General features: G+C 34.1%; 1 protein-coding gene across 4 annotated transcripts in view; it reads right to left on the reverse strand.

Moving 5' to 3' along the window:
* Nucleotides 1–27,553, reverse strand: part of Mark1 (microtubule affinity regulating kinase 1) — a 107,452-nt gene that overhangs the window by 9,616 nt on the left and 70,283 nt on the right. For 3 of the 4 annotated variants that reach the window (XM_048809338.1, XM_015483625.2, XM_048809337.1), the window contains 11 exons: nt 27,151–27,221; nt 22,474–22,530; nt 20,128–20,364; nt 19,920–20,039; nt 11,894–11,993; nt 10,730–10,842; nt 7,418–7,571; nt 6,922–7,115; nt 3,340–3,440; nt 1,901–2,065; nt 424–675 (listed from right to left, as the gene is read on the reverse strand). In XM_048809338.1, the coding sequence (XP_048665295.1) occupies nt 424–675; nt 1,901–2,065; nt 3,340–3,440; nt 6,922–7,115; nt 7,418–7,571; nt 10,730–10,842; nt 11,894–11,993; nt 19,920–20,039; nt 20,128–20,364; nt 22,474–22,530; nt 27,151–27,221 (1,564 nt within the window). The remainder of the gene's footprint in view (nt 1–423; nt 676–1,900; nt 2,066–3,339; nt 3,441–6,921; nt 7,116–7,417; nt 7,572–10,729; nt 10,843–11,893; nt 11,994–19,919; nt 20,040–20,127; nt 20,365–22,473; nt 22,531–27,150; nt 27,222–27,553) is intronic. The other variant, XM_048809339.1, reaches the window with a different exon arrangement.

Genomic DNA, 27,553 nt, shown 5'->3' on the forward strand with positions numbered 1-27,553 from the left:
ACTCTTTCTTTAAAAAAAAAAAAAAAAAAAAAGAGTTAAAAAAAAAGTATTTTTAAGATAAGAAATATTATTTGAAGGATACACATCAGCTCACAATTGATTCCTTTTTCTAAACTGAAGCCTTTTAAATAAGAAAGACTCTTATGTTAAAATGTACATTTTCAATCTCAAGTTTTTGATTTTTCTACCCTATTTGATAGAAGTTTTAAATCCTCATTTTGTCCATCTTTTCTTTTTCTTTCTTAAGGAAAAAGCCTTTATGTCTTCCTGAAGTTTTTCTTCCAACTTCTATAAAAGAGCAGCTCTAATGAAATGTCATAAAACCATTCTGGAAAAAAAAAACCACTGAAAAGATCAATGAAAAAACCAAGTTTATTCATGATTCCTAGGGGAAACAAAACATGACAGTACATTGGTACTGACCTGCGAACGAATTTGGATGTGATTTTGCTTATTATACCAGTGGACGTTCCCCTTCTGGCATGTGCAAATGCACCCGTTTCATGGGATGGCGAAGCAGGTGGCCCATTATAAGCAGCACTGCGACGCTCCCGGAGCTGCTCCCCATGGAAAGTGCTTCGGCTTGAACTCCCTCGGGGAAAGCGGGTCCGGTCTGGAGTGGTGGCACTAATACTGTGAGCAGATGGGGAAGCAGCAGGCACTCTTTGGGTTGTACTGTTGGAACAAATTAAGATGTATTATTCAGAATAATGACAGGGAATGCTTTTACTCAGCTAAAAACTGAAAAAATAAAAATGGCTATGGCTACTTCTTTTTGCTCAATTTTATGTATTCACTGTTGAGATGTGATAAATGAGTTAACTGTATTTACTATGGCTTTGCAGAGTGAAATCAACACATTTATAAAATTAAAATTACTGAAACACAAAGACAAATGCCTTTTTGTATCAGGAATGCCCAACCAGGGTTCTGCATTTACATATGTATGTATGTATGTATGTATGTATATGTATATGTGTGTGTGTGTGTGTGTATATATATATATATATATTTTTTTTAAACTTTGTGATCTAAAAATCTGAAATCCAATATCCAAAACTCTTCTGGTCCCAAGAATTTCAGATAAGGAATACTCAGTTTGTACTCTTAATCTACTTGGAAATGTAGACCATGAATTTTATTGTTTATTAAAAAGCCTTTGAACAAAATCATTTCCTATTTCTAATGTAGGTGTAAGTGATAGCATAATGCTATATGGCACTATCAGCATGACTAACAAAACCTAATTACCAAAGGGTTAAAATATTCAGGTGTTCTGAATTTGAGAAATTCTAAAACAGATAAAAACTAGAAAAACAGACATCTAATTTTAATTTTAGTTTATACCTGACAGTTCTCTGAGTTCATTTGTTTCATTAATACAAGAGTAAGTAAGGGCTGGGGTTGTGGCTCAGTGGTAGAGTGCTTGCTAGCATGTATGAGGCACTGGGTTCAATTCTCAGCACCACATTAAGTAAATAAAAAAAAAATAAAGATATTGTGTCCAACTACAACTTAAAAAAAAAAAGAGCAAGTAACTGGTAGGAGCCAATTACTCTTTATCTAATTGTTTTTTTTTGGGGGGGGGGCAGTGGGGAAATGGGGGGCAGTGTTTAAATAGCAAAAAACTCAATTTACTTAAATGATAAATTAGGCGGCATTATTTTACTTCATGGATGGGTTTAAAATAAAGTACTTTTAAGAAAATTCCTCTAGAAAATGATTTAAATTATATAGCAACATTTCTGATAATAGCTAAAGTACATAAGCATGTTACAATTAGACTTTTCCTCCACCATAGTGAGTCTTTCCAGAAAACTGTCCTGTGATGGTGACTATTATATATTTTCAAATGGCTCTATATTTTGTAAAAGAAGATAAAATGTGATCAAGATATTACCCAGGCCGGTAAGCTTCAGAGCCATCTTTAATGGTTGGCAGTGTGACTTTAATAGGATGACCAGAAGTGGACATAGACTTCTGGTGGCGGGGTCGGGCTGAGGCAACAGCAGAGGCCACAGCAGAGCCAGTGGAAGATATGCTACTTGCAGACATCTCTGTAAGGCTTTCAACATGAAATGGTTGAGAAGACCATGGAAATGGAGAAAAAGAAAAAGTGCACTTTATTAAAATTTAAAAATAGGTTTTGAAAAGTCTAAATTGACTAACATTTTTCATGACTGAAACACTTGAAAGAAACTAACATTAGTGGTGTTACTAGTAACTAATGGAACAATATTCTTGTTAAAAGTATATAGGGGGAATTTATCTTTCACTGAAAAGATTTCACACACTCTTACTCTATATGTGAACCTGAGAAGGTATGAAATGATTTTTGTGTATTTGTGACACTTTTAGATAAAATGATTATGATTAAAGGTGTTTTTCACTTCTTCCAAATTACAACTTTGTGTGATGTGTTGCTGTGGGGTGCACTATACTAAATTATTCATAAAAGAAGGCTTAATTATACCAAAACCACTATCACTGGAAATATCATCAAAATACTTTTAGCTCATATCATGAATCAACAGGTTAACTGTGTAGACTTAGGGCCTGTACATTAGTATTTAGTATAGGAAAAAAAATAAATCATTAATCTATTTCCAACTGTCTATCCTAAAGCATCTTATGTCCAAGGAAGATACATTTCTTTTCATGTCTTACATTAACACTTACTTCACATGCCTATTCATTGAGAAGAAACAAATGTGAGAATTTTTTCTGTCCACTCCACTGAAATGACTAGAGGTAGAACTAAAAACAGAATTTAGTTTAAGTAGCAAAAGATTCCATACCTTTTTGAGCTATTTTAATAAGTAATCTTCCTACTCATGATAAATGAAGTTAATTTCTTAAAATAATAAAAATACAATTCATCATATTTTACATAAAACACTAAGAATTTCATGGTTTTGGCTAATCAGTTGGGATGGCCACATTTTCTTTAGAGGAAGTAAAGTAAAGTAAACCCTTATTTTTTGGATAATAATGATGGCTTGGTGGGAAGGAGAAAGGGAAGGAAGGAAGAAGGAAGCAGTAGCTGCCCAAGAGAATAAGATTCAAATTATGAGGAACAGATTAGGCCCAGATGATCTGCTTTGTTACAGGGAAATATCTACTATCATATATTATCTGGAAATTCATATGTTTTGAGATTTATCTCCTGCTTTCCCTAAATATTTTCCTGTTATAAAAGGGAGATATCTTAGTAAGAATGCTTGGTTACAATCTTACTATTTTGTATTCCTTTCCTGTTGTGTTTATTTATGGGTACTTCAGCAAAAACACTATGAAAACAGTGACAAAAATATTACTACTTGGCATTATGACACTTACCTGCTGTCCTTTCCATTCTGCAATGCTGTGTATCGATCTGTGGTCCTCTCACAGACGTATGTATTCCTTCTTGCCATGCTACCTCCAGAATACACATTGTTCTTTAAGAAGGAATAAAAGTGATTTAAAAATTATAACTGTATTTGTGGAAAGTCAAAGAAATGTATTTAATCTTCTAAGGATTTGAAAAAATTCATATTAGAGTCGTAACTCCTTAGAATTTTATATTAACATGCTCTATCTCCTCTCCCTCTCTTCTTCTCTCTCATATTTGGATTTTTTGAGAGAAGGCAAAGCGCGAAAAGCAAATTTATCACAATTGCAATCCTACAGCAGCAGTGAGCAGTCATTTGGAAGCAACAAAAGGCTGGGTTTTCATTCACTCCCTCTTTTGTGAGCTGGTATTGGGGAGAGGGCAGAGTATTGGTACAGGAAGCTCCAAGTAACTAGGAGTGCTATCTCCCCACTAAATCTCAAGGAACCTGTGTAGTAAAGATGGCATGCCTTCCATGCCTTCACTTGCAGCCTCATCTACCCCCAGCCAATGGTACCAGCAAGGAGAATAAAGCTCCAGATTAAAGGCATTCTTCACAGAGGCTGCCATCAGAGAGGGTCAGTGCCATACTCTGAGGATATTTCCTTTGGTCTCAGGTTTTAGCCAGGAGGCAGGCCAAGCCAAAGGAAGAAAAAAGAAAAAAAAAGCAAAAAGAGATAGACAGATGGATAATTCTCCACACATAAAGCCCTTGCCCTATAACCCCATTGCCATGCCTGCCAAAACCTTGACTATTAGTTACCAGTAGTAAAATATACAAAAATGATTTTCAAAAGGGATAAAAGTCTTGTTTTACTCTCACTCCAACAGAAAAAGTCTTCCCTATTTTTAGATAATCTACCTTTCACTATTCTTTAAAATACACAATTAACATAAAATTTGTTTAATAATGGGGGCTAGAAAGTCCATAGACAACTGCTTGAATTCAGTTGGGAGAAGGACAAGAATTTGTGTAAGTGCAGATTTAAACCTTTTCAATAGTGCAGGTTCCTAGGCAGAAGTTTTGTCATGCTATATAAAAAGTATAAATTAAAAACTATAAAAGTATGTTAGCAAAGGAGGCTAAGATTACTTAAAAATTTTTTTAGACTTGGTCTATGTTAACCAAAAGAAAAGAAAAGAAACAGAGAGATCCATTATGAAATTAATTTGCATTACAGCTCTTAAAAAAACTAGAAATACAATCTGCATTTCATATTTTGAAACATGTCATTTCATTACTGCATTCTCATTTAACAGGTCATTAATTTCTACCTATGTTAAGTAATAAAAAGTTTTATGGCTTCAGAGTATGCAGCTTTGTAGATGAACCATATTTTATTTTGACCAATGGATTTCTAGGTTTTGAGCTTTTAAATTATTTATTTACTTACTTTTTTAAAGAGAGAGAGAGAGAGAATTTTTTAATATTTATTTTTTAGTTTTTCGGTGGACACAACGTCTTTGTTTGTATGTGGTGCTGAAGATCGAACCTGGGCCGCAAGCATGCCAGGCGAGTGCACTACCACTTGAGCCACATCCCCAACCCTTTTAAATTATTTTCTACTTTGCTTCTACAAGCCATTGAGGAGGTTAAATTGTAGAGTTCCCTGAAAACTTAAAATCTAGAGGAAAAACCCTAGAAATAATAATGAAAACAGAGGACAATTATGAAAAATTATTAAAACTGCACATAGGTTACTAACAGGCTACATCAGTCACACCATGGGCACCAAAAGTACCAATGTAAGAATATTAGCTTTTAACATTTTTATTATTTTGGCAACTCGTTATCTGAGTTTGAATAAACATCAAATTGTGTGGCCATCCATCCTTTGGAAGTCTCTGAGATGTTTCTGACTGTTCTCAATGATGTGTCTTTCCTTCTCATTGTGTGATAGTGAATGGCATTTCCTTCCAAGTAGTGCTAATGAGTCCTGCTCTTCTGTTATCTCCCTTGCCTTGAGCCTCTGGTGCCAGTGATGCCCAAGTGTGGCAGCCAATCTGCCCAAGCTGCATTTCACAGGGGAACTTAGGGTATAATTAGCAAAAGTTATAGAAAAAGTCTCACTGTGGGCTGGGGTTGTGGCTCAGTGGTAGAGCGCTTGCCTAGCATGTGTGAGGCACTGGGTTCGATTCTCAGCACCACATATCTATAAATAAAATAAAAACCCATCAACAACTAAAAAAAATATTTAAAAACAAAGGGAAGAAAAAGTCTCACTGATTCCATCTGACATAGGTTCCATATAAAATTGACTTTTTTACAGGTTGACCTTCCTATTTCAAATAACAAAGCTCTATCTAGTGACTGCTAAGCAGGAAAGACTTTTCTGTTGATAATTTGGGGCACATGGAAACTATCCTTCCTTGAACTCCAATTTGGTAACTTCTCCAAGGCAGAAACCAATCATGTAAAAGACTTCTTTGGGTTTATTTTGTAGTAAGTAAAGAGATTATATTTTACATAATTGTCATAACTTTTATATACAATATATTATAATCACTATTGCAGTCTCAATTTTTCTGAGTCTCCCAGAAAGAAGTAATTTCTTTCTTCATTTTTCAAAATTATTTTTTACTGAGAGTTCATATCTTAGTCTTTTGGGGCAGCTAAAGACTGGCAGTTTTTAAACACCTGTAATCCCAACGGTGCTGCTCAGGAGAATGAGAGAGAAGGAACTTGAGTTCAAAGCCAGCCTCAGCAGAAGTGAGGTGCTAAGCAACTCAGTGAGACCCTGTCTCTAAATAAAATACAAAATAGGGCAGGGAATGTGGCTCAGAGGTTGAGTGTCCCTGAGTTCAATCCCCTGTACCCACTCCCAAAAATCCCCCTTATTATCTAAATGCTCCCTCCAGTCTTAAGTGTTCTTTTATACTTTCTCTTTATTCTTCCCTGTTGCCTTACAAGGGGGCATATCAGTCTGTCTTCTAGTTATCATTGTATAATTTCTATATTATGCAGTTTCACTAGTGAGTAACATGAGGCAACTTTATAAATCATTAACTGAATCTGCTTCAATTGAACAGTTTATTTGTAAATATAAGATTAAATGCACCAATGTAACATTAAGACAATATTACAAACAGGAAAAACAAAGCAGGAAGGTTTATGTACCATTTTGTGCTAAGGCTGTTACATGAAGAATTCTTTTGATTATTCTATCTATATCCATCCATCCATCTATCTATTGGTACTGGAAATTGAACCCAGAGGTGCTTTACCATTGAGCCACATTTTCAGTCCTTTTTATTTTGAGGCAGGGTCTTATTACGTTGCTTAAGACCTCGCCAAATTGCTGAGATTTGGCCTTGAACTTACCATCCTCCTACCTCAGTCTCCCAAGTTGCTTGGATTACTGTTGCTTGCCACTGTGTCCAGCTAGTTGTTTTCTTAATTTGTATTTATGAGAAGCATGGCTCCCTTTCCACAGTTTTCAAATTATGATTCATTTTGAAACATTTCAAAACACAAAAGATAAACATTTTACAAAAAACTGATAATAAATACATTCAACAAATTGCAATATAACAGGATATTTACTCACGCTTGGAATAGTTGAAGATTTTTTCCTCTCTGGACCCACAAGTGGGCTTGCAGTCATCTCGCTTTTTGATCCAACTGTGGTGCTGCCAAGTTTACGAGCCACATCTTTGTCCCACTCCTCTTTCTGTTCACTTTCTACACTGTTAGCCTGAGGCCTTTTAGTGTATGATACGGCAGGGGGAATGGATGGACCAGCTGTAATAAACACAAAACAAAACAAAACAGCATAATTAGATAAAAAGACAACTGGCATATTTTCTCACAAACAAGAACTCTACAATAAAAATATCTGTGGTTTATACTCTGTACAGAGATTAGACTATTCAATTAAAGAATTTGATCAGTTCCTGCAAAAGGGTTCCTGATTATCATTCGATAATGTAAATCTGTGAGAACTACATGATACAATCCATGGAGATGTGACTATATAATACTTAAAATACATGAGTGTGGGTAAGACCAGCTCATGTTTTCACTTATTTTACTTGTTCCCCCACCATGATCACTAAAACGCCGCTGCTTCTGATTTGCTGAGATGCTTCGCTGGACCTTCAGGTGAGCAGGGGACTGAAGAGTGCTGTTGTTTAGGTCACTACTGGGCCGGGACCTCTGACACAAGTTTCCACTGGATAGCGATTCACTGCCTTCGAACTACAAGAAGAAAGACCACCAGACTTTTAAAACAGGAAAATGTTTAGACAAACAAAACGCACTCTTGATTTTCTAAATGATTCAAAGCTATATAAGGGGTAATCAGAAAAGGAAGGTAGCTCAAGATATAGAATCTTGAGTTGGAGGGAAGTGGATATAATTTGCTCCCATGAGTACCTGTATCCTTAGTTTAGTCAAAATATCAAATAATATGGTAATTATATACTAGACACTGTCCTAGCTTTTTACTTATACCTGTCACTTAATCATTACAACAAACCTATAATGTATTACCCTAAACTTTCTAGATGGAAAAAGTGAAGTTAAGAGTCAAGGGATAAAATCTAAAACTTTAAACACATATGCACCTATATAAGTAAATACATGTACATATATACATATATATATGCATACACATATACAAAGACTGTATTAAAATATCTACATTTGTTTTACATTTTGAACAAAGATTAAATTACTTTTTTTTTGTTTTCTCCTCACTTACAAAACAAAATTTGATTTATTGGCTCTGAACAGGAAATTTCTTCTACTTAGAACTAAGCTTGGGGGTTGATACACTACTTCTCTCTCTATAACACAGAGATCTGATGCCAACAAATTTTTGGCTGAATGTTTAAGACATGAGTTTTCCCCCAAAGCTCATGCATAAGTCAATGCAAGAAAGTTTAGAGGTGAAATGATTGGGTTATAAGAGTTGTAACCTAACCAGAGCATTAATCCCCTGATAGGCGTTAACTGGGTGGTAACTATAGGCAGGTAGGGTGTGGCTAGAGGAGATGGGGCATGTCTTTGGGATTTATATTTTGTCCTTGGTGAGAGAAGTCTCTTTCTGCTTCCTGGTGCAATGTCCTGAGATGTCTTCCTCTGACATGCCCTTCTGCCATGATGTTCTGCCTCACCTCCATCCCAGAGCAATGAAGCTAGCTTTATACGAACTAACACCTCTGAAACCGTGTGAGCACCAAATAAACATTTTCTCCTCCAAAATTGTTCTTGTCAGGTCTTTTGGTCACAGCAGTAAAAGAGCTGGCTAAAACACTGCATCACTGACATTCCAATGTGAAATTTAAATTCATTTGTAGATGAAACTAATAACAAATGGCAGATTAATGTTGGTGGTGATCATGACAAATATTAGCTAAAATGGAGCACACAGTAATCTGCCAGCAACTATTCTAAGTGTTAATTTTTTATATTCTCACAATGACCCCAAGAGGTAAGTACTATTCTTATTTTCACTTTGTAGATAAGGAAACTGAGGCATAGAAAATTAAATTGTCTACATGACAGAGTTGCTGTGTGGGTAGGGAAGGTAAACCTGGCTCTTAAGTTCAGGCTTACTCTCACAGTAGCTTCATTAGTTTATATTCAATACAATTCATACTTCATTTTAACTCACAGGCGGGGTGGACTGTATACTTATAAAATTTATGCTTCCTTTGTATTTAAATTAATAAGAAAATCAAAAGATCTCAGGACTGAAATTTAAAAATCTAAGTAGAAACAGTTAAAAGACTTCAGAAAAAAAAATCTTTTGTGCTATTCCCACTTAAAATTCTCTTGACCTGGCTTCTTAGACACCACTTCCTAGCTATCAGTATCCCCACTGAAGATTCTTCTCCTCCAGTATAGCACCTTCTTGGGGCGTTCATTGAGAGAATTAGATGAATTAATACTTGTTAAATCCTTTAGAACAGTTCCTGACACACTAGTGCATGCAACATGTGTTCCTCAGATGATGACTCCAAAATCTGTTAATTCTACTTGAATCTTTTCCTGCAGATCCAGATCTTTACATATGAATATCTATTATACTGCTCCAAGAGAAATCTCCAATTCAACCATCCCAGACTTCCCATCTTTCCCCTAGAATCCAGAGCTTTCCTATCTTGGCAAATGCACCTTATACAACCAGTCATCCATACTGAGGAAATAAGAAATATGAGGGACTCTTATTCTTTATTCCAACTGGTTGCCAAGTACTATTATTCTTACATCCTCCATCTCAGTAGAATACCTTGACAGACCTCACCTATCCTGTTGTAGGTGCCTATCCTCCTATAGCTCCCAGAGCATCCCCAACACCTACCACACTGTATCATATTGTTGAGTACTTATCTCTGCACTGTGGGCTCTTTGAGAGGAGAAACTTTCTTGTTTTCATATTTATACTATTGAGCATAGTTCCTGGTACAGGGAAGATTCAATAAATATTAGCTGGAATGTGCTTCACTCATAGTTACTATTTAATTACAACTAATTTCTGCCTTTTCTTTCTTTTTTTTTTTTGAGAGAATTTTAAAAAATATTTATTTATTTATTTTTTAAGTTTTTGGTGGACACAACATGTTTATTTTATTTTTATGTGGTGCTGAGGATGGAACCCAGCGCCCCCCCCCGCATGCCAGGCGAGCGCGCTACCGCTTGAGCCACATCCCCAGCCCAATTTCTGCCTTTTCTATAAAATACCTTCCCCATAGATGTCTAATTTTTAACAAACTATTAATTCTCTTGGCCTCTGTTCCTACTCTTAATTTACGCCCTTTATAACTGTTTTCCAAAAGGATAATTTCCTTTTATGATTCACCATTTATTTACAGTTATTTCCTGAATCTGTCTCCTTATTATGGATCTCTTCTGGCCTTGGGGATGCATTAAAGCCACTTGATATGCTATGAGACAAAATATCATGAAACAACCTTTCCCTGGGTTTCCACTTACACAAATCATTTCATTCATACATTTAGTCTGAAATACTGCCACTTTCTTTTGTTTCAGTCACTGTCTCATCTGTACACCCAGAATTATCATAGTGGCTTTGATGGGGCTGTTACACTTGGATGCAGAAGCTGTGCACTGTACAACTCTGGGGGACATCATTCTAAGACCAGACAGTGAGTGGTGCTTCTTGAAGCCACACAGGGCAGTGGGCCTACTCTTGCATAAAATCCCTCTTGTTACCCAGAAATGAAATTAGTTCATAATTTAGCACTTTGATTTTTGAATTCTAATAAGAATATTAGAATTTTGTATTATTTTTATATCATAAAAATCATTTACAAACATTATATCTTACACTTAGCTGTTATTTAATTAAACAAATAATTCACATTAATTTAAAAAGAAGGAAGACTTACCTCAGGTGGTTTTCTACCTAGAAGAATATAAGTAGCCATAACTTCATCGTATTTCTGACTTATTAAGGCATCATTTATTTCATCTCGTGCAAAACCCATGGTGACCATAATGTCTAGGAAAAGAAAGTGTAAATTTTCTGAATATGGGTTCATTTTATTAAAAAACAGCAAAAATTGGCAAGTTTTCCAAGAGACTAGATATGAAAATTAAGTCTTAAAAAATTTAAAGTATAGTTTTAATTTTACAAATTTTTGGATTATTAACCTACAGATACTGTGTTCATAGGCACACATTCATAATTTTTCTTGCAGAATTACCTACATTGTACATTATATACTCATGAGCCAACTCAGTTTCTCATTGCCTACTACATTCCTGAGCTGACTTCCTTTGTCTAGTCAGACTATTAGTCTGTGTCACTCCATACAAAATCCCTCTTCTTTGGCTCTTTCTATCTGTCTCTCTCAATGCATCCCCAGCTACTCATGGAACGATCTCTCTCATCTCTTAACAATTTCTGCTTTGGAGAACAAATTCTTCTGTGGAGGGCTTGAATTCCATGATGGTTCTGATTAGGATCTTAGTGCTCTCCCCTGTCACTTTGCCTTTCAGTCAGATAAAAGCCTAGTTGAGACGACTCCTGTGAGTTTCTGATGGCTTTGGATAGGGATAGAGAAACAAAGGAAGCGATTTTGGAAGCAGAGTGATGGTTGAGTGTGGGCAGACAGTAGGACCAGGGCAGAGGGCCAGTGGACTCTGCTAAGAAAGTGGAAAACAAAAGGTGAGCTGAAGAGTTCATTCCCTTTATTTGAGTGCTTTTAGAGTTTTGGTAAAAGTACATGCTGTGTTTGCTGATACTTATCAGTCTGAACAGTGCTGATAGTTGCATCAGTCAGCCCTCCTGTGAGAGACTGACAAAGGAAAAAAGTAGGTTTATCTACATGATTTTAACTTTTATGTTAAAGTTGACAACAATTAACTCAGACCATAATATATATGAGAACAAACTAAGGAGCTTGCAATTTTTTATGTATAGTGTTTATCATTAAGATGATAAATATTTTTCTAATAAAAGTTGCTTCCTAGTTTTAAACTCTATTTTATAGACTAAAGACTCTTATTATGGCTTACTATATCACATCTTACAATATTTAAATACTTACCTATTCTTTTCGTATCATTGAAGTCTGGTTCAGGCTCAGTGTATGGCTTTAATTCTTCTTCTTCATGACCAACATTCATCCATCGATCTTTCATTATTTGCTAGGAAATAAACTCTATGTTAAGTTTGGTCACTTGAAACATTCAATGAGTTATTTTAGCAAATGTGAAATTTACTGGTTTACTCAACAAGAATCATGTAACATTTTCAAATAAAGTTATTGCGTATAGTTTGATTACCAGTTCAATAAGAGGTATGGAACTTTGGAACCCACATACAGTATCTTAAGACAACTGTGACTGTCATCCCACATACTTACCAAATGTAATGATTCAAAATAACTTTTCTTCCATATTCATTTAAAAAGAATATTTTCAAATTTGAAGGAGAACCTCCCAACTTTAATCTTTTCTTCATATTTATAATTTAAAGATTACTGAAAAGATTTTAATTTTTGTCTGGTCTTCTACCAAATATATACCTGTGTTTAAAAATCAGCACTTATTAAGATATTAAGAAAGGAGAGGGTTAGTTAGTAAAGATAATTCCAAGAGAATATGGAAAGAATTTGAATCTAGAGTTATAAATTAGATGAAAATCAGGGTGAAGACAGGTATTGATGCAAACTACCACAGGTAGATTTAAGCTGAGGCTGTAGAACAACCATCAGTCCTGGCTGTTAAGACAACCTAATGGGGGCAACCTGCGGAATGGGAACAAACATTTGCAAACCATTTGTTGGTTAAGTGGTTAATATCCAAAAGAACTCCTACAACTCAATAAGGTAAAAATAAATAATTTAAGAAAGATCAAAGAAATTGCATAGACATTTCTCCAAAGAAGGCATACAAATGGCCAACAATAAGAAAATGCTTACATGAAATACTAATAATCAGGGAAAATCAAAACCACAATGAAATATCTGAAATCCTTTAGGCTGCCCACTATAAAAAAAACCTCAGTATATTAATTGTTGGCAAATATCTGAGGAAACTGGAACCCTTGAACAATGCTGATGGGATTATAAAATGGGACTACATCTATGTAAAATAGTATTAAGTTTCCTCAGGACATGAATAGAACTACCACATGATCCAGTAATCCCATTTCTTGGATATTTATCCTAAAGAACTAAAACAGAGTATCCAAGAAATATTTTCACATCTGTGTTCACTGTAGCATTATTCACAAAACCAAGATGTGGTAGCAACCTAAATGACCACTGACAGATGAATGGATACAGAAAATGTGCTGTATATATGCAATGGAATATTATTCAGCCTTATAAAAGAAATTCTGTCACATCCTACAACTTGGATGAACCTTGGAAACATTAAGTAAAATGCTTGGCAACCACAGAAAGATAAATACTGCATGATTCCACTTAGATGAGACATCTAGAAGAGTCAAACTCCCAGAAGCAGAAAGCAGAATGGTGGTTACTAGAGACTGAAGGAGAAGAACATGCTAGAGCTAGCTGTTCAATGGGTTTAGAGTTTTAGCCACAGGATGGAAAAGTTCTGGAGATCTTGTACAAGAGTGATAGTTAACCAAATTATAATTACAAAAAGAAATGGTTAAGAAGGCATGTTAAGCCAGGCATAGTGGTGCACGCCTGTAATCCCAGCTGCTTGGGAGGCTGAGGCAGGAGGATTGTGAGTTCAAAGAGAGCCTCAGCAAAAAAGTGAGGCACTAAGCAATTCAGTCAGACTCCGTCTCTAAATAAAATACTAAATAGGGCTGGGGATGTGGCTCAGAGGCTGAATGCCCCTGAGTTCAATCCCTGGTACCAAAAAAGGAAAAAAGGCATGTTTATGCTATTTTTTAAAAAATGTTGTCCTTTTATTCATTTTTAAAATTTATTTCGTGGTGATGGGACTGAATCCAGGGCCTTCCACCCACTAAGCAAGTGCTGTACCACTAACCTACATCCCTAGGACTACCCCCCAAAAGAAAAACCTAGTAGATAAATTACCACATTCACAGCCAAGCAATAGGAAACTGGGAGCTAGAGATCCATGATAAAATCATTATGCAGAGGATGGAAAACCTCACCTTCAGCATTTAAAGACAAATAAATCTGAATAATTCTGTATTAATTTTTAAAATGGTTAACTTTTTATTATTACAGAATTCTATGCTTTCATTGTAGGTGTTGTATATTAGTTTTTTTTTTCAAGCCCTGTAAAATATATTCTCCAACTCTATACTTTATTTGCCAAGAGTCTACTAATTAGAAAAATAACTTTCTCTTTTTATGGCTGACTCCTTGAGTGCCTAGATATTTCCCCTTGTTTATATTAATATTTACCCAAAGTCAAGTACCGGAAGACAAAAACAAGCAGATTTTTTTACAACCACTCTGACCAATGGTTATAAAAAAATGGTTATAAAAATAATTTAAGTATATCATCCAATAAATTAAATAAAAGCAAACCTACTACAAATTTTAAAATAATAGTGATATTATGTAAGGTTTTTTAAAAAATTTTATTTTAGTTCTAAGGAGTAAACCCAGGGGCGCTTAACCACTGAGCCATATCCCCAGCCCTTTTTATTATTTTTTGTTTTAAGACAGGGCTTCACTAAGCTCCTGAGGCTAGCTTTGAACTTGTGATCCTCCTGCCTCAGCCTCCTGAGTTGCTGGGATGGCAGGAGTGCACCAGCACACCTGGCCCATGTAAGCTTTTAGTGATTATTCATCAGTAAAATTGTTAGGGAGGTTGCATTCCAAAAGAAAAAATAAGGACAAAGCAGAGCTGCAAATTTCTTCCACATAATTCCTTCCTTTCTGTTCCTCATTCCTTCCCTCTCTAACAGTATATGTGACAGAAGCCTAGGCTAGAGTCATTAGTAGCATTTATAGAAATAAAATATTATAGTCTGCAGAATTTCCTAAATTAGAAGGTGAAGACATGTTTTTCCTTTATCTATGGTTTTGCTTTCCATGGCCTTATACTATCTTTTTTGGCACAAATGTTTGATGTTTTTGAAGAAGGTAGTTCAAATAAAATGAGGATGCTAAAGAGCCATGGGTAAGATAGAATGCAGAGATTCTAGCAGCTAGATGACACTTTAGGAAGCTGTGAAAATGTTCGGGAGGGAGACAACAGAGGGCTCATCTGGATGTATGGAGATGGAAGAAAGAAAACAGATTCATCTCGAGACCTTAATGACAAAATTTGTTTGGGTATTAATGAAAAGGGCCAATCCAAGAGAGCTCTGAAGAGTTTAACTCAAGGGCCTGCAAATTAGGGTTTCTATGAATTAAATAAGATCTATATAGGAGACAGCAGATCTGACAGTTGGAATACAGGCAACTTAAAGCAAAATGAAGATAATTCAAATGTTCTGATGTCTTTATCTGTTTACTTGATACTCATCATACTCATATGTCCATGTTAGGAAAAAAATACACATACCTGGACCAATGTTGAAAGTGTGTATGTGTGTGTGTATACTGGTAAGTGCTATTTCTCTTACTCAGGAAATAAGATTTATTCATGAAATCTAAAAATATTTTAATACACAATATTCATCTATTTAAAGTTGTGCTATTAACAGCAAGTTCTTACAAAAGACCAAAATGTGCTGGAGTTTTCTGAGAAGGAATCATAAAGATGTAGGAAGTGAATTCACTCAAGATATAAGTAGTATTTGAACTGGTAGAAAGTTAAGGCAGAAAGATGTGAACAGTAGTGAGGAAACTTCCCTCTGACTTGGAACAAAGATAATATGCAATGAAAGAGTAGAAGGTACAGTTAGTATCTTCTGATGATCAGCTGAAAGTTGATTTGAAAGGCCAATGAAGAAATGCTACATTTTATTAACAAAGAAGATAAACCACATTTTAGAAAACATACAAGAAAAAGAGTAATAGGCAGTGACACAGAAGAAGCAGTGACCGGACCACCCTCACATGAAAGAGATATGAGGCAACACTGAACCAGGAAAAGGAGAAACTCAGTGATTAGGAAAGACAACTGGGCAGCCATGACAGAATCAGCAAAGTTTAGGTCTCCTTCCTGTTACTCTAGAGTCTACTTAGCAGTGTGTCTCACCACAGTCGTACTTCAAAGCAGAATAAAAATAAACTGAGGATGGAAGGTAAAGACAAGAAGAAGATATGCCTAAAGAAGGGACTCTATTAATTTTTAAGCGGAGGATCTTTTCTAAGAATAAGGCACAAAAAGAAATAAAATAGGGATATATGAAAGAAAAGAGAGACAAAGAAGTACCTGTCCTTAGTTGCATGAAACTCAGTCCTATACAAAATCCTTTTATGGCAAACACAAGAATTAATGTTAAAAGCTGAGGAAGAAATGTCTCCAGGATCTGGAGGTACTGTGTGACAGAGAAGCCATGAAACCCTAATCTGGGTGGATTTAGGCAAGGTAAAAAAGAACTAGGCCAACAAAGTGCACTAGACATAGGAACCAGTTGGATAAATTAATCCACTTCAGATTTCATTTCAGATACCTCATGAGAAATAAAGAGGACAAACACAATTGCAAACTTAACAAAAGAAAGCTTACTCTCCCATCACTGCCAATGAACAGATATGGCTACTTGCTGACTGTGTAAGAGTAAATACTAAGAAAATAATTGCTTCAGATGAATTATAAAGAATTAGAATAATTAACTATGGGAAATATACTCTCTATTCTTGGTGAACATTTAAAAATAGTACAATTTAGGGTGGTCAGTATAATAATTTTACTTAAATTATTAAAATCTTTGTATTTGTACTTAGATAGCTTTCTTTTTTCTAAAAAAAGAATAATTATTATTCTTTTTTGCTTTACTGTCACTTGTACTGCATGGACATAAACAAGATTATTTTAGCAGCTCCTGAAGAAAGTGTTGAAAGTCAAAATATATACTTCTCGAGGGAAGGCCAAAGATGACACAAAGAAAGCATTAAGAGGAATGTTACTTGAGGATCACATTTTGTATTATTTGAAAAGTAGTAAAGTCTATTGTGGTTAAGAATTGTAAAAATGAGAGCTGGGGAGTGCTGGAGTTCCTTCCTAGGATGCCAAAGCATCCTAGCACTGCTGCTACAACAAAATCCACAGCACTGCTACTACAACAAAAACTAGAAAAATGAATAAACACAAACATAGAGAAGGGAAAGGAGAAAAGCTTTTTTGTTTCCTTCTAATAGATAAATCTAGACACATTAATATCCAGTAAACCAAAGATGGGGAGATCCCACTACACAATATAAAACACAAATCCTTTTAAAATCATGTGTGATACAGTTTCCTACCAATATTAGGGCAAATAGGAAGAGTTAACAGCATTTACACATGCCACCTAAAAAGCTCTACAACTGTTTAGGTCTAGAAACAACTATTGGTCAAACAAGTAGAATGTGAAACTAATTTCATTATTTTCATAGAGTATAAATATAGTATTTAACTTACAAATCCTTAAGAAACATTTTAATAATATGTGGTTATATCTGGTAAAGAAAAGAAAGAAATGCAAGCTAAATAAGAAGTTTAGTAAAACTAATAAACAAGATTCCCTAAATTAAATTTCAGTGTTAGCAAAGCACATAAGAAAGACCAGAAGTTACTCTAAAATCAATGATTCATGATAGTTGCGTGACACTGAAAAGAAACAATGAAATTCCATTTTTTAAAATATGAGAATTAGCAAGGGCAATATTTCATCTTAAAAGCTACAAGGCTGGTACAAATCTATAAGACAATTAACAGATTCTTAGATGAATAGTTAAGAGACATTAAAGAGGTTATATGTGAAAAAGCACAGTCAACCTATTAATTAAAAATATAGAGCTTTATCACTAACAAAAGAAACACAAATTAAAGCAATTTATAAAGCAATTATAACAAATTACACAAAGGCATCATACTCTAGAACTCATTATATTCAACACTGGATCAAGCAGTGGAGAACAGGCATATTCAAAAGCCTTGAGTCACACACTTCTTTTCAGCAAAGATATATGAGAGCTATCAGATCACTTAGACCCTTGACCCAGTAATTCCACTCTGGAAACTTATATCTAAGTATATATCTCAACAGGAAAAATAAGTACACCATATTATTTTTAGCAAAAGTAATGGAAACAACTCAAATATGCAACAAGCAGGGAATGGTTAAATAAATTATGATAGGTAACCCAAGGAGAACCGAAGGACACAGCTAATTAAAAGGAAGGAGCTCATTCCTGCAATAAAGCAAAAAGAACATTCTCAAAATTTTAAAGCTAAAAAAAGAAAAAAAAAAGAATGACATGGAAACACTACTTCTGGATAAAAAGTTATGTATACACATCAAAGATAAGTGTTTTGAAAATAGATTTTTAAAAACAGGTTATAGATTTTCACTATAAAGCTGATAATAAAGTTTGTATTAAAATAAAAACAGACTAATATAATGTTTTAAGTCACTGATATTCCCAAAGTTTGGTGACAGTTTCTCTGGGAAATCTCTTTGGGGAACTGTGAAGCAGACCAGCCTCTGTATAGTGAAACCTGCACTATTATGATAATATTTTCAATGTGAACACATGGTTCTGTAGTTGAAAAACTTAGTTTTGGTAAGTTGGAATGGAAGGTTCCAGGCTCTACTCAAATGTGTCAAACTTGAACTTTAGAAGATTGAATGTTTTAACAATAATAATTATAATTTGTCATTTAAATTGAATTCGAATAAATCTAATACTTTAAATCCTCAGCAATTTAATGTTATGGATAAAAGTCTAAAATATTTGGCTACTGTAAAATTAATCATCTTTTTTTTTTAGAGAGAGAGAGAGAATTTTTTTAAATATTTATTTTTTAGTTTTTGGTGGACACAACATCTTTATTTGTATGTGGTGCTGAGGATCGAACCCAGCGCCCTGTGCATGCCAGGTGAGCACGTTACCACTTGAGCCACATCCCCAGCCCTAAAATTAATCATCTTTAAGACATAAGTACATCTTATAATTGTCCACAGAGATTTGTAAGATCTACTCTCCCCAAATAATTTTTCCATGTTCTTTTCATTCTGCTTATTGACTGAGCTATTGCTTGAACTTTGGATATTTTTGATAAGTGACACTCCAGGTAAAGTGGGTTCCTGTGATAAAAGAGGATCATGATGTAAGAATAGGAAGATCAATGTCCTCTAAATTTCTTGAATTTTAGAACCAATAGAGTGTTAACAATTCTAATTTTTACTTACTTCATGTTATTGTCTATGAATAATGGTTATAGGTAGGTTTAGAAAAAGCAGTGATATAAAAATGGGCCTTTTTACTGTATATGTTCTCCATTAAAATATCACTAATATATCCTTTTACCCATAAAGGAAAAAAAAAACACTAAAATCTTAAGCTTAGAACTAATCAAATTTAAACAAATAATTCAGTAAAAAATAACTGATAACTGATCCACTGACACAAAGCATTTAGAATAATTTCCCAATGGAAGTGACCATCCCTTAACTTCCATCAAAACATATTGTATCTTTTTGTGAAAAATATTTGTGGAAATAGAATTACAAAGCCCAAACTAACCTGAGAGCTCTGTACACAGGGATGGCTCACTATAAGGCTGCCTCCTAACCAGCATGGAGTCCGTGCCAGAAAGCCCCATTGCTACACTAAAAAAGTACAGTTTAAATGAGGTTAATTCTCTGAATTTTCTACCCTTCCAATTAAGGCAAATAAAAGAAGACAAAAAGCACAAGTGAATAATAATGCATGCTGAATCTCTGCAATTATATTAAGTACAGGCCAAAATATCACTCTTAAAAACATATGGGCAAAATACTTAAGAAATAAGTTATTCTAATTGCAGGATCAGAAGGAAAAATGATTAGACATTTTGGTTATGCAAATCTCTGATGTTATTTGGCTGTAACATACTTAGTAACACGTATAATAAAACATATGAAATGTATGTACATAACAGCAGTGTGTCAAAAAATGAAAATGCCGGTGTTCTTTGGTTCCTGAAACATCTTAACTTTTAAACTTTATATCTGGAGCACAAAACTTCACTCACTTCCAAGCTGCCTCTCTTTATTGGATTCAGCACTAATAATTTCTTCAGAAGATTTTCACAGTCTGTGGACATGTAGAAGGGGATTCGGTACTTCCCTCGCAAGACTCGCTCCCGCAGTTCCTTAAAAACATGAAAAAAAGCACTTACAACTAGCTTTTAAAATCATTGGTCAGGGGATAAAAACATAAACATCAAATTCAGCTGATACCTTTAAATTCTGGCCATCGAAAGGCAAGGAACCACTGACTAATGTATAGAGAATGACGCCAAGACTCCAAACATCCACCTCGGGCCCATCATACTTCTTTCCTTGGAAAAGCTCAGGAGCGGCATAGGGTGGGCTTCCACAAAATGTGTCCAATTTGTTCCCGACTGTGAATTCATTACTAAAACCAAAGTCAGCAATTTTAATATTCATATCAGCATCAAGGAGAAGATTTTCAGCCTAAGAGGAAAATAATAAAAAGCACAATGTAAAAAGCATATATGAAATAAAAATCTACATACTTGTTTCAGATCCCAGACTTATTTCTTGCCTCTCATTTTTAAATATAATACCAAATTTAGAAGCCCAGTATGACATACCAATACAACATCTATGTAAGACTGAATTTCAACACCAGAAAAGGAAAGCTTTCATTTACACGCACATATGTAACAATTTAAGAAAGGTTATTTAAGACCCATTTTCTCCTTTATGCTTAAGAAACATCACAGAACTACACCTCAGTAGGATGTATTCTAAAGTAAAATCCTATTCTACCTGGGACTTCAACCAAGTTTACCCAGAAGAGCTCTACTTGAACAGGGTGCCCTTGGTTGATGCAAGGTTCAAGGTCATATTACAAATCTGCTAGCCAAGGGTTCTGTGACTAGTTTATTCGTCCCTTTGTCCTTTCTTCTAGAATGCTTCCTCAATAAAGTAGTAGTTAAGAGAAACAAAACACAATCATACAGCCTCCCTAGGCTGGTTTCCTAAAATCTGATCACAGAATCATTCCAAGATAAAATTTTAAATGTGCCATTTGTAAATGCAAGCAATTCATTAAAGGACTTGCTTTTATACAAATTTCATTTCAAACTCTGAGTTTCAATTGATGAACAGGCTAACAAAGTTAGAGGTTATCTTGTAGGTATGTTTTATCAGATTCCAAAACAGTAAAATTTGGCCAAAATGAAAATCAGAGACACTTCTGCTCTACCTCTGGAGGCTCCAACAGGCATCAGCACCAGGCACTCTACCTATCATATATCTGTTCCCTGCCTCACATTCCTTTTTCTTTTCCTTTCACATCCCTTCGTCTTTTCCTTATTTTATGGTATACTGGCTTGGGACATTGTTTTGGAAAATGGAAATATGCTTCACACTCAAAATAGGGAATTAAAAATGTGGTATCACTTTTGATATAAATATTACAAAACAAATACATTTGAGAGATTTATATGAGATCCTAACAATTATGGACTGTGTAGAAAAAAAAATGAAGTTCTGATGTAAGGGTCTGTTCAGTGTATGTTTCTGAGGCTGTCTGTGAGCAAGCCGAATCTTCTTTAGTCTCCCTTGAACTGTCTGGATGGATATTAAAGTACCCATTCTGCCTCAGATGAGAGCTGCAAGGGGTTCCAAGCTCTCCTATTAGAAACAACTGGGAAAATTCTCTCCACTGGACTGGAGGGAAAACATCAATGGTGTTAAACAAGATTTTTTGGCAAAATTTTTTTTTCCATGTAAGAAATGAGATGATAAGCTGAGAGTCAAACATAAAAGCTAGGGAACAATCTTTTCTTCCTTTGTGAAAGTGATTTCCCCTTGAACTATCTGAAGGAGGAAAGTGAGAAACAGAAACATTTGGAGCAGTAGAAAGTCTGTAAGCTCAGAGAAATGGAGCCAAAAAACAAGTTAACAATTTTAACAACCGTTTAAAAAAGTGTATTCAAATATATCCCAAACTGGTACTAGTAATTGATAAAGGCAATGGAAAAAGAAGTGAAAAATAAAAATAAACTCCTAGATAAAGAGATAAAGAACAATGCAAAATAGATTTGGAAGAATGAAGAAAAGAAGAAAAAAACTAAAATATTTTAGCTCAGAGATTCTACTTTCATTTTCTTTTGAAACCTAGTTGGCCACCATCATTTCTTGATTTTTTCATATATTTTAATGTTCATAAAAACATTTAGAAGCTTTCCTTATTTTGAGCTTTAATGCAGAGAATGGACACTGACTATATAGGTGAACATGGATTTGTACTTTGACCCTGCCTCTGTCTGAATGAGACCTCAGGCTTTTTTGTTGGGGACAGAGTTTTGTGTTTATCTATTTAAAACAAGGTAATCAAAGGTGAATAATATCCTCTAGTCTTTGAGCTAAGTAACTTCATATCCATATTTTTCTTCATTTGCTTATGGATCCTTTCATAAAATTATCATGAGAATTATATAAAAACTACCTGCATAGCACTTAGAACTGGTTAGGTAATCAAAGAGTCAGCTCCAAATTTATTATTAAATATCTGCTAATCAAGATTTTTTTGTTATAAAATCAGATGCTTACCTTAAGATCACGGTGAACAATGCACTTTTGATGGCAATACTGTACGGCAGACACAATCTGAAATAAACATTTGAATAAGAGTCAAAATTATTTTATGGTAAAGACACTCTGATTTTTCTACAATCACCACCTCCAATTTAAATAAATTACTACCTCAGATTTCAAAGTGATAGTTAGTCATTTCACTATTCCTTTAGTTAAGAAAACTATGCAGATTTAAGTGATAAAACTTTTGCTCTTCAATGTCGAAAATGGGGGAATATAATATTGTCTTACTAATACATACTAAAATATTTTTTGTCAGAGCCCATGAAGGTTTTGTCTGATTACATGACTGAATGTGTATAATTTGTATTTTTGGCCAAAGGGCTTATTACAGTGTTGAAATAAGTACTTTAACATACATGAATTAGTATTATCTGGCTAGAGTTAAAAAACAAATCTCTGATGTTAGGAATAACATCAATGTGTTCTAGGCATGTTTCCTTAATTTGTTAAGACCTTTTTAATGAAGTATTTAGTAATATCTTATATTTATCTGTTTAAACATAAATAGAAAAAAATTTTGAGCCCTAAAAACACCCAGTTATCAAAATGAAAATGAAATTTAATCTTACACCTCTCACTAATTCAGAAAAGCAAAGAATTTTACACTTATAATTACGTTTGGTATGTCGCCATAATTTTTAACCATTACAATATCTCTTTGGTGACAAGGACTAAACAGGGAAGACAGTTTAAACAAGTTTAAAGGCTAAAATATAAAGTGAGAAGTAGATTATAAACAATTTTATGACAGTTCTTTACTACGCAAAATAAGGAAATGGGAAGACTCTGATAACAATCAATGAAAAGGCTATTTTGTATTGTATCTGATGTATAAGGCAACGACCATTTTAATGCACAGCAGAACATTCAATTCTGTGGATTCATTTAAATGTAAACACAGTTTGAATGCTGAACATTGGTTAGTTATTACAAATGGAGAAAGAAATGAGATTTTTTAAAGTCTAAAGGTGATGTGAAATATGATCAGACTAATAGGAATATGGGTGAAAAAAAGAACTTCAAAGTAAGAGTGAAACTGATATTTTGGTATTAGAAAATAATTCTAATGTGTATTGAAATGGTTCAAAGACAGAGAAGACATGAATTCAAAACAAAATAATCAACATAAAATGAATAATATATAATTCACTTGAATTCATTTGATTCAACAGTTTATTGAGTACCTGCTATGTGCAAGAAAATGTGCTGGCTGCTAGGGGAACACAAAAATGAACACTACATGAACTCTGCTCTTAAGAAGCTTACAATCTGACTGAAAAGGAAAAACATGTGCATGAGTAACTGTAATACAAGATAACATCATAAAAGCAGTACAAAATAGTGAGAGAATAATAAAAGATACAGAATAATTTCAGTTGGAAATGCTTCCTGGAATAGGTACTATTTGATCTAAGCCATTCTTGAAGGACGGAAATATTTGAAAATGTTGAGATTTTGGTATGGGGAAGTAGGGGGGTAAGGTGGTGAAATGTATTAACGACAAGGGGACACAATGTATTTGAAAAATTGACAGAAAAATGATGAGGGTGGGAGTTCAACTTTGATACAGAGGCTGGGAAAAGTCCTTGAATTCCCAAATAAGCAAGTACTATAGAACCACTAAGTTTGGGGCAGGGTGACTATGAATGCTTATGATCATTTAGAAGTTAGAGGCTTTTAAAATACTGTAGAACCTAACAGCAAATATTTGTTCTATTAGTCTTTTTAAGCAGTAATGCTTCAAGATTCCAACACCCAATTTTCACTAAATTATGTTTGCTGGACATAGGACGCTCTACATTTATATGCATATTTTATTGAATATACCACATAGGTTATAGTACCAGGCAACTTTGTATCACAGATGACAGAATTTTGCTGATAATGCTATTATCTTTTACAAGTCACACATCTGTAAGATACAGTGAAGGTGTGCTGCAAATAATGATTTGGTTATCAAATATAATCAGAAGCCATGCATTTCACGTCAGACAGAATGGTCTTCATGAAAGCAGTTCCACAGGGATATCTGGAATCAAAAATTCTCCACGCCTTTAAGCTTTAATAATGGAAAGCTAATTAAAGAGAATTCTCTGTATTAAGCATGTATTATCACAAAGAATGACCTCTGAGCTAGCATTCATTCAATGTGGTGGTTCACAGTGTTTCTATGCTTGCATTATAGGGAACAGTCTCTGCCACAAGAGAAGTTCTGGCTTCTGACTCACAGCAAACTTCTCCATCCACAAACCAGTTTCACTGCATTATTCTGTGGTTAGACTCTCCCATCTCAAAACATTCTGTATCCCATAAATAGTATGTGGGAGCTTCTTGATGATCCTTTTACTATGGACCTTGAAAATGGATTTATAATCAGCCTTAAGGCTACAAATGTCAGTGTGTTTTGGGGAAGGTGCAGTGGTTGAGGTTGCTCTGCCATTAATTATAAGTGGGTCAGAAGTTCCTATATTGAAAGCAATACTATGATTTTTTTGTAGCCCCTCAAATTTCAGGAATGCAGAGGTATTCTATGAGTGACAGCTGACAAATGGTCTTAAACTGTCATATACATCTTTGGTGTGTCTCACAGTGGGATCAAAGACATGTATTTGTATATCCTTGCTAATGTAGTACATCCTTTTTACTGCCAAAAAAAGTCCATAAAATACAGAAAAAAAAATAAAAGAAAAGAAAATCTACTTTTATTGATTCTTTAGAAGTTCATGTTAAATCCAGAAAGAAAAATAAGCTCCTCAGAAATAAACTTTCCAATTTTGGGGGAACACATACAGATATTAAATACATTTAATATTTACTGCACATGAATAATTTTAAAGAAAATATTTTTCATTGTTTTATATTTTAAACAGCATTAATTTGACACAGCTTCAGCAACATGAGGAATATAAATCTGATTTCTAAATAATTCAGACTTTATTCAAAAGACCAAACCAATTTTAGTATTTATTTGATCTGTATTTAAAAAAAAATCTTTTTTCTTTTTTGCAGTGCCAGGGACAGGACCCAAGGTCCTATGTGTGTGCAAGGTATATGAAAATATTTTTGTCCTAACTTCTTATCCTACTTTTGTCCACCAGCCATGATAGTGAGTTTTTTAGAATAGCAGGCATTTTCAACTTCTCTAGTTTCATATAGTACCAAGAATAATTTTCTACATGAGTGTATTTTTCAGTAAAAAAGTGAAATTAGCTGACTAATTTAAAAAGTATAAGTAGCAATCATCTTTAAAATATACATTAATATATCAGTGGAAATATTTAACACCAATTGGAATTGACTTGCAGGTCTGCTACTAACTAAAACTACTGTGACTTATAATGAAAGAAGAACAAAAGTGAAGTTTGCAGTGCTTTACTTAAGAGTAAGCTTAGAATTTTGTCCCAGGACAGGAAAGAATTTAACAGCGAGGGGCTGAACATAATTTCATCTTCTTAATGTTGCTTTTCTCATTATTAGTTGCTTTTCCCTTTTCCCTTCACTTTTTTATATTAACACATCTAGGAATCTATCCTGAAAAAAGGATTATGCATGGCTTTGGTATAAAGCATTTCACCAACTGTGCTTAAAAAGGTAATAATTCTGTAAAATATCAATAATAAGAGTTTCACAAAACAAAGTCACTCCACAATCAATCTGGAGAATGCCATGTCCAGAACAAATAGGTATTGACTTCCCTTGCCCTTGAGGACATCTGAGTGTTTAATATGTTAACATACACATAACTACTCAAGAGACAGATCATATGTGGGCATTCAGTGTTGTCCAAACATACTGATCATAGAACCTCTTTAATTGTACAATCAGTGTTAATGCTTAGAAAAGAGGTATTGAGCCGTTTTAAAGGAAAATTTTAAATTGACTGAGGGAAAGTTTGAGATATAATGTTTTCTGCTGAAACTTTACTTTAGTACATTTTATGAATGGTTTACAACTCATTAATTAGTCATTCTATTATAGTTTATTAAGCAGGTTTATTTTAACTACTTGAGTCATAAAAATTAAAAAATAAAAATTCTAGATGGATTCAAATTATTTTTCTTATTTTATCATTTATGTAACAAGTCATATTGAAGTTGAATTGGAAATATGAATGTCTTACCACAGCCTTCAACCACATAGGCATCATGATTCCTTCCCTATAAGACTAAATAAAATTAACTATATTCTTTAAATCTATGAGTATTAGATTTTGACACCTTTTATTATAAAAAATAATATAACAACCTCTTTAAATAGTACACTTATATGCTGTATACATAAAGTTAATAATACTTGGTAAGAATTACTGGACATAAGCATGAAAGGATTAAGTGTTTCTTTTCTATCTTAGTCTGGTCTATATTTCCAATACTCAAAGAGTTAACAAGATGAGTTTCACTTACAAAAATTCACTATTTATGACCATATAAAAGTAACTATCTGCAACTATTTTAAATTTAAATTCAGGAAAATAGGCTTTTTTTCCATTCTTAAGTATGACAATCATACTTCTTTTAAAATCATACTTTAACAAAAATGCCAGGTACTTTTAAAGTCCAGTTTGTGATACTCTCCACTGTACATCACTGAAAATATCAGCAAAACAAAGTTGAAAACTACTTTCCATACCTGCCTAAATTTTGCACGGGCCTCTTTCTCTTTCATTCTTCCATGGGCAACTAAGTAATCAAACACTTCACCTGAATCAGAAAGGTAAAGCAGACAGTAAAATATATGTAGATCTTTGGTTAACAATATATACAATATCAAGACTTTGCCTTATTTATAAAGAAACTTTTGGCCCACAATTTTCTGCTTATGTCTGTGTAAGTCACAACCTAATATACAAGTAGGAAAAAAAATTTAAAAAGAAAAGGAAAAATCCCATATAGAATTGAGCAGCAATGTATGATTTAACAAAATTCTTTTAAAAATTATAAAAACATAACCAAGAAAATTCATTTTCTGCTTTCAGGTATTATGTAAAAATATAGTCAATTCTTTATTATCCATGCTAATAAATGGAAGCCAC

The sequence above is a fragment of the Marmota marmota genome, unplaced genomic scaffold, assembly GCF_001458135.2.
Source record: "Marmota marmota marmota unplaced genomic scaffold, marMar, whole genome shotgun sequence".
Lineage (NCBI taxonomy): Eukaryota > Metazoa > Chordata > Mammalia > Rodentia > Sciuridae > Marmota > Marmota marmota.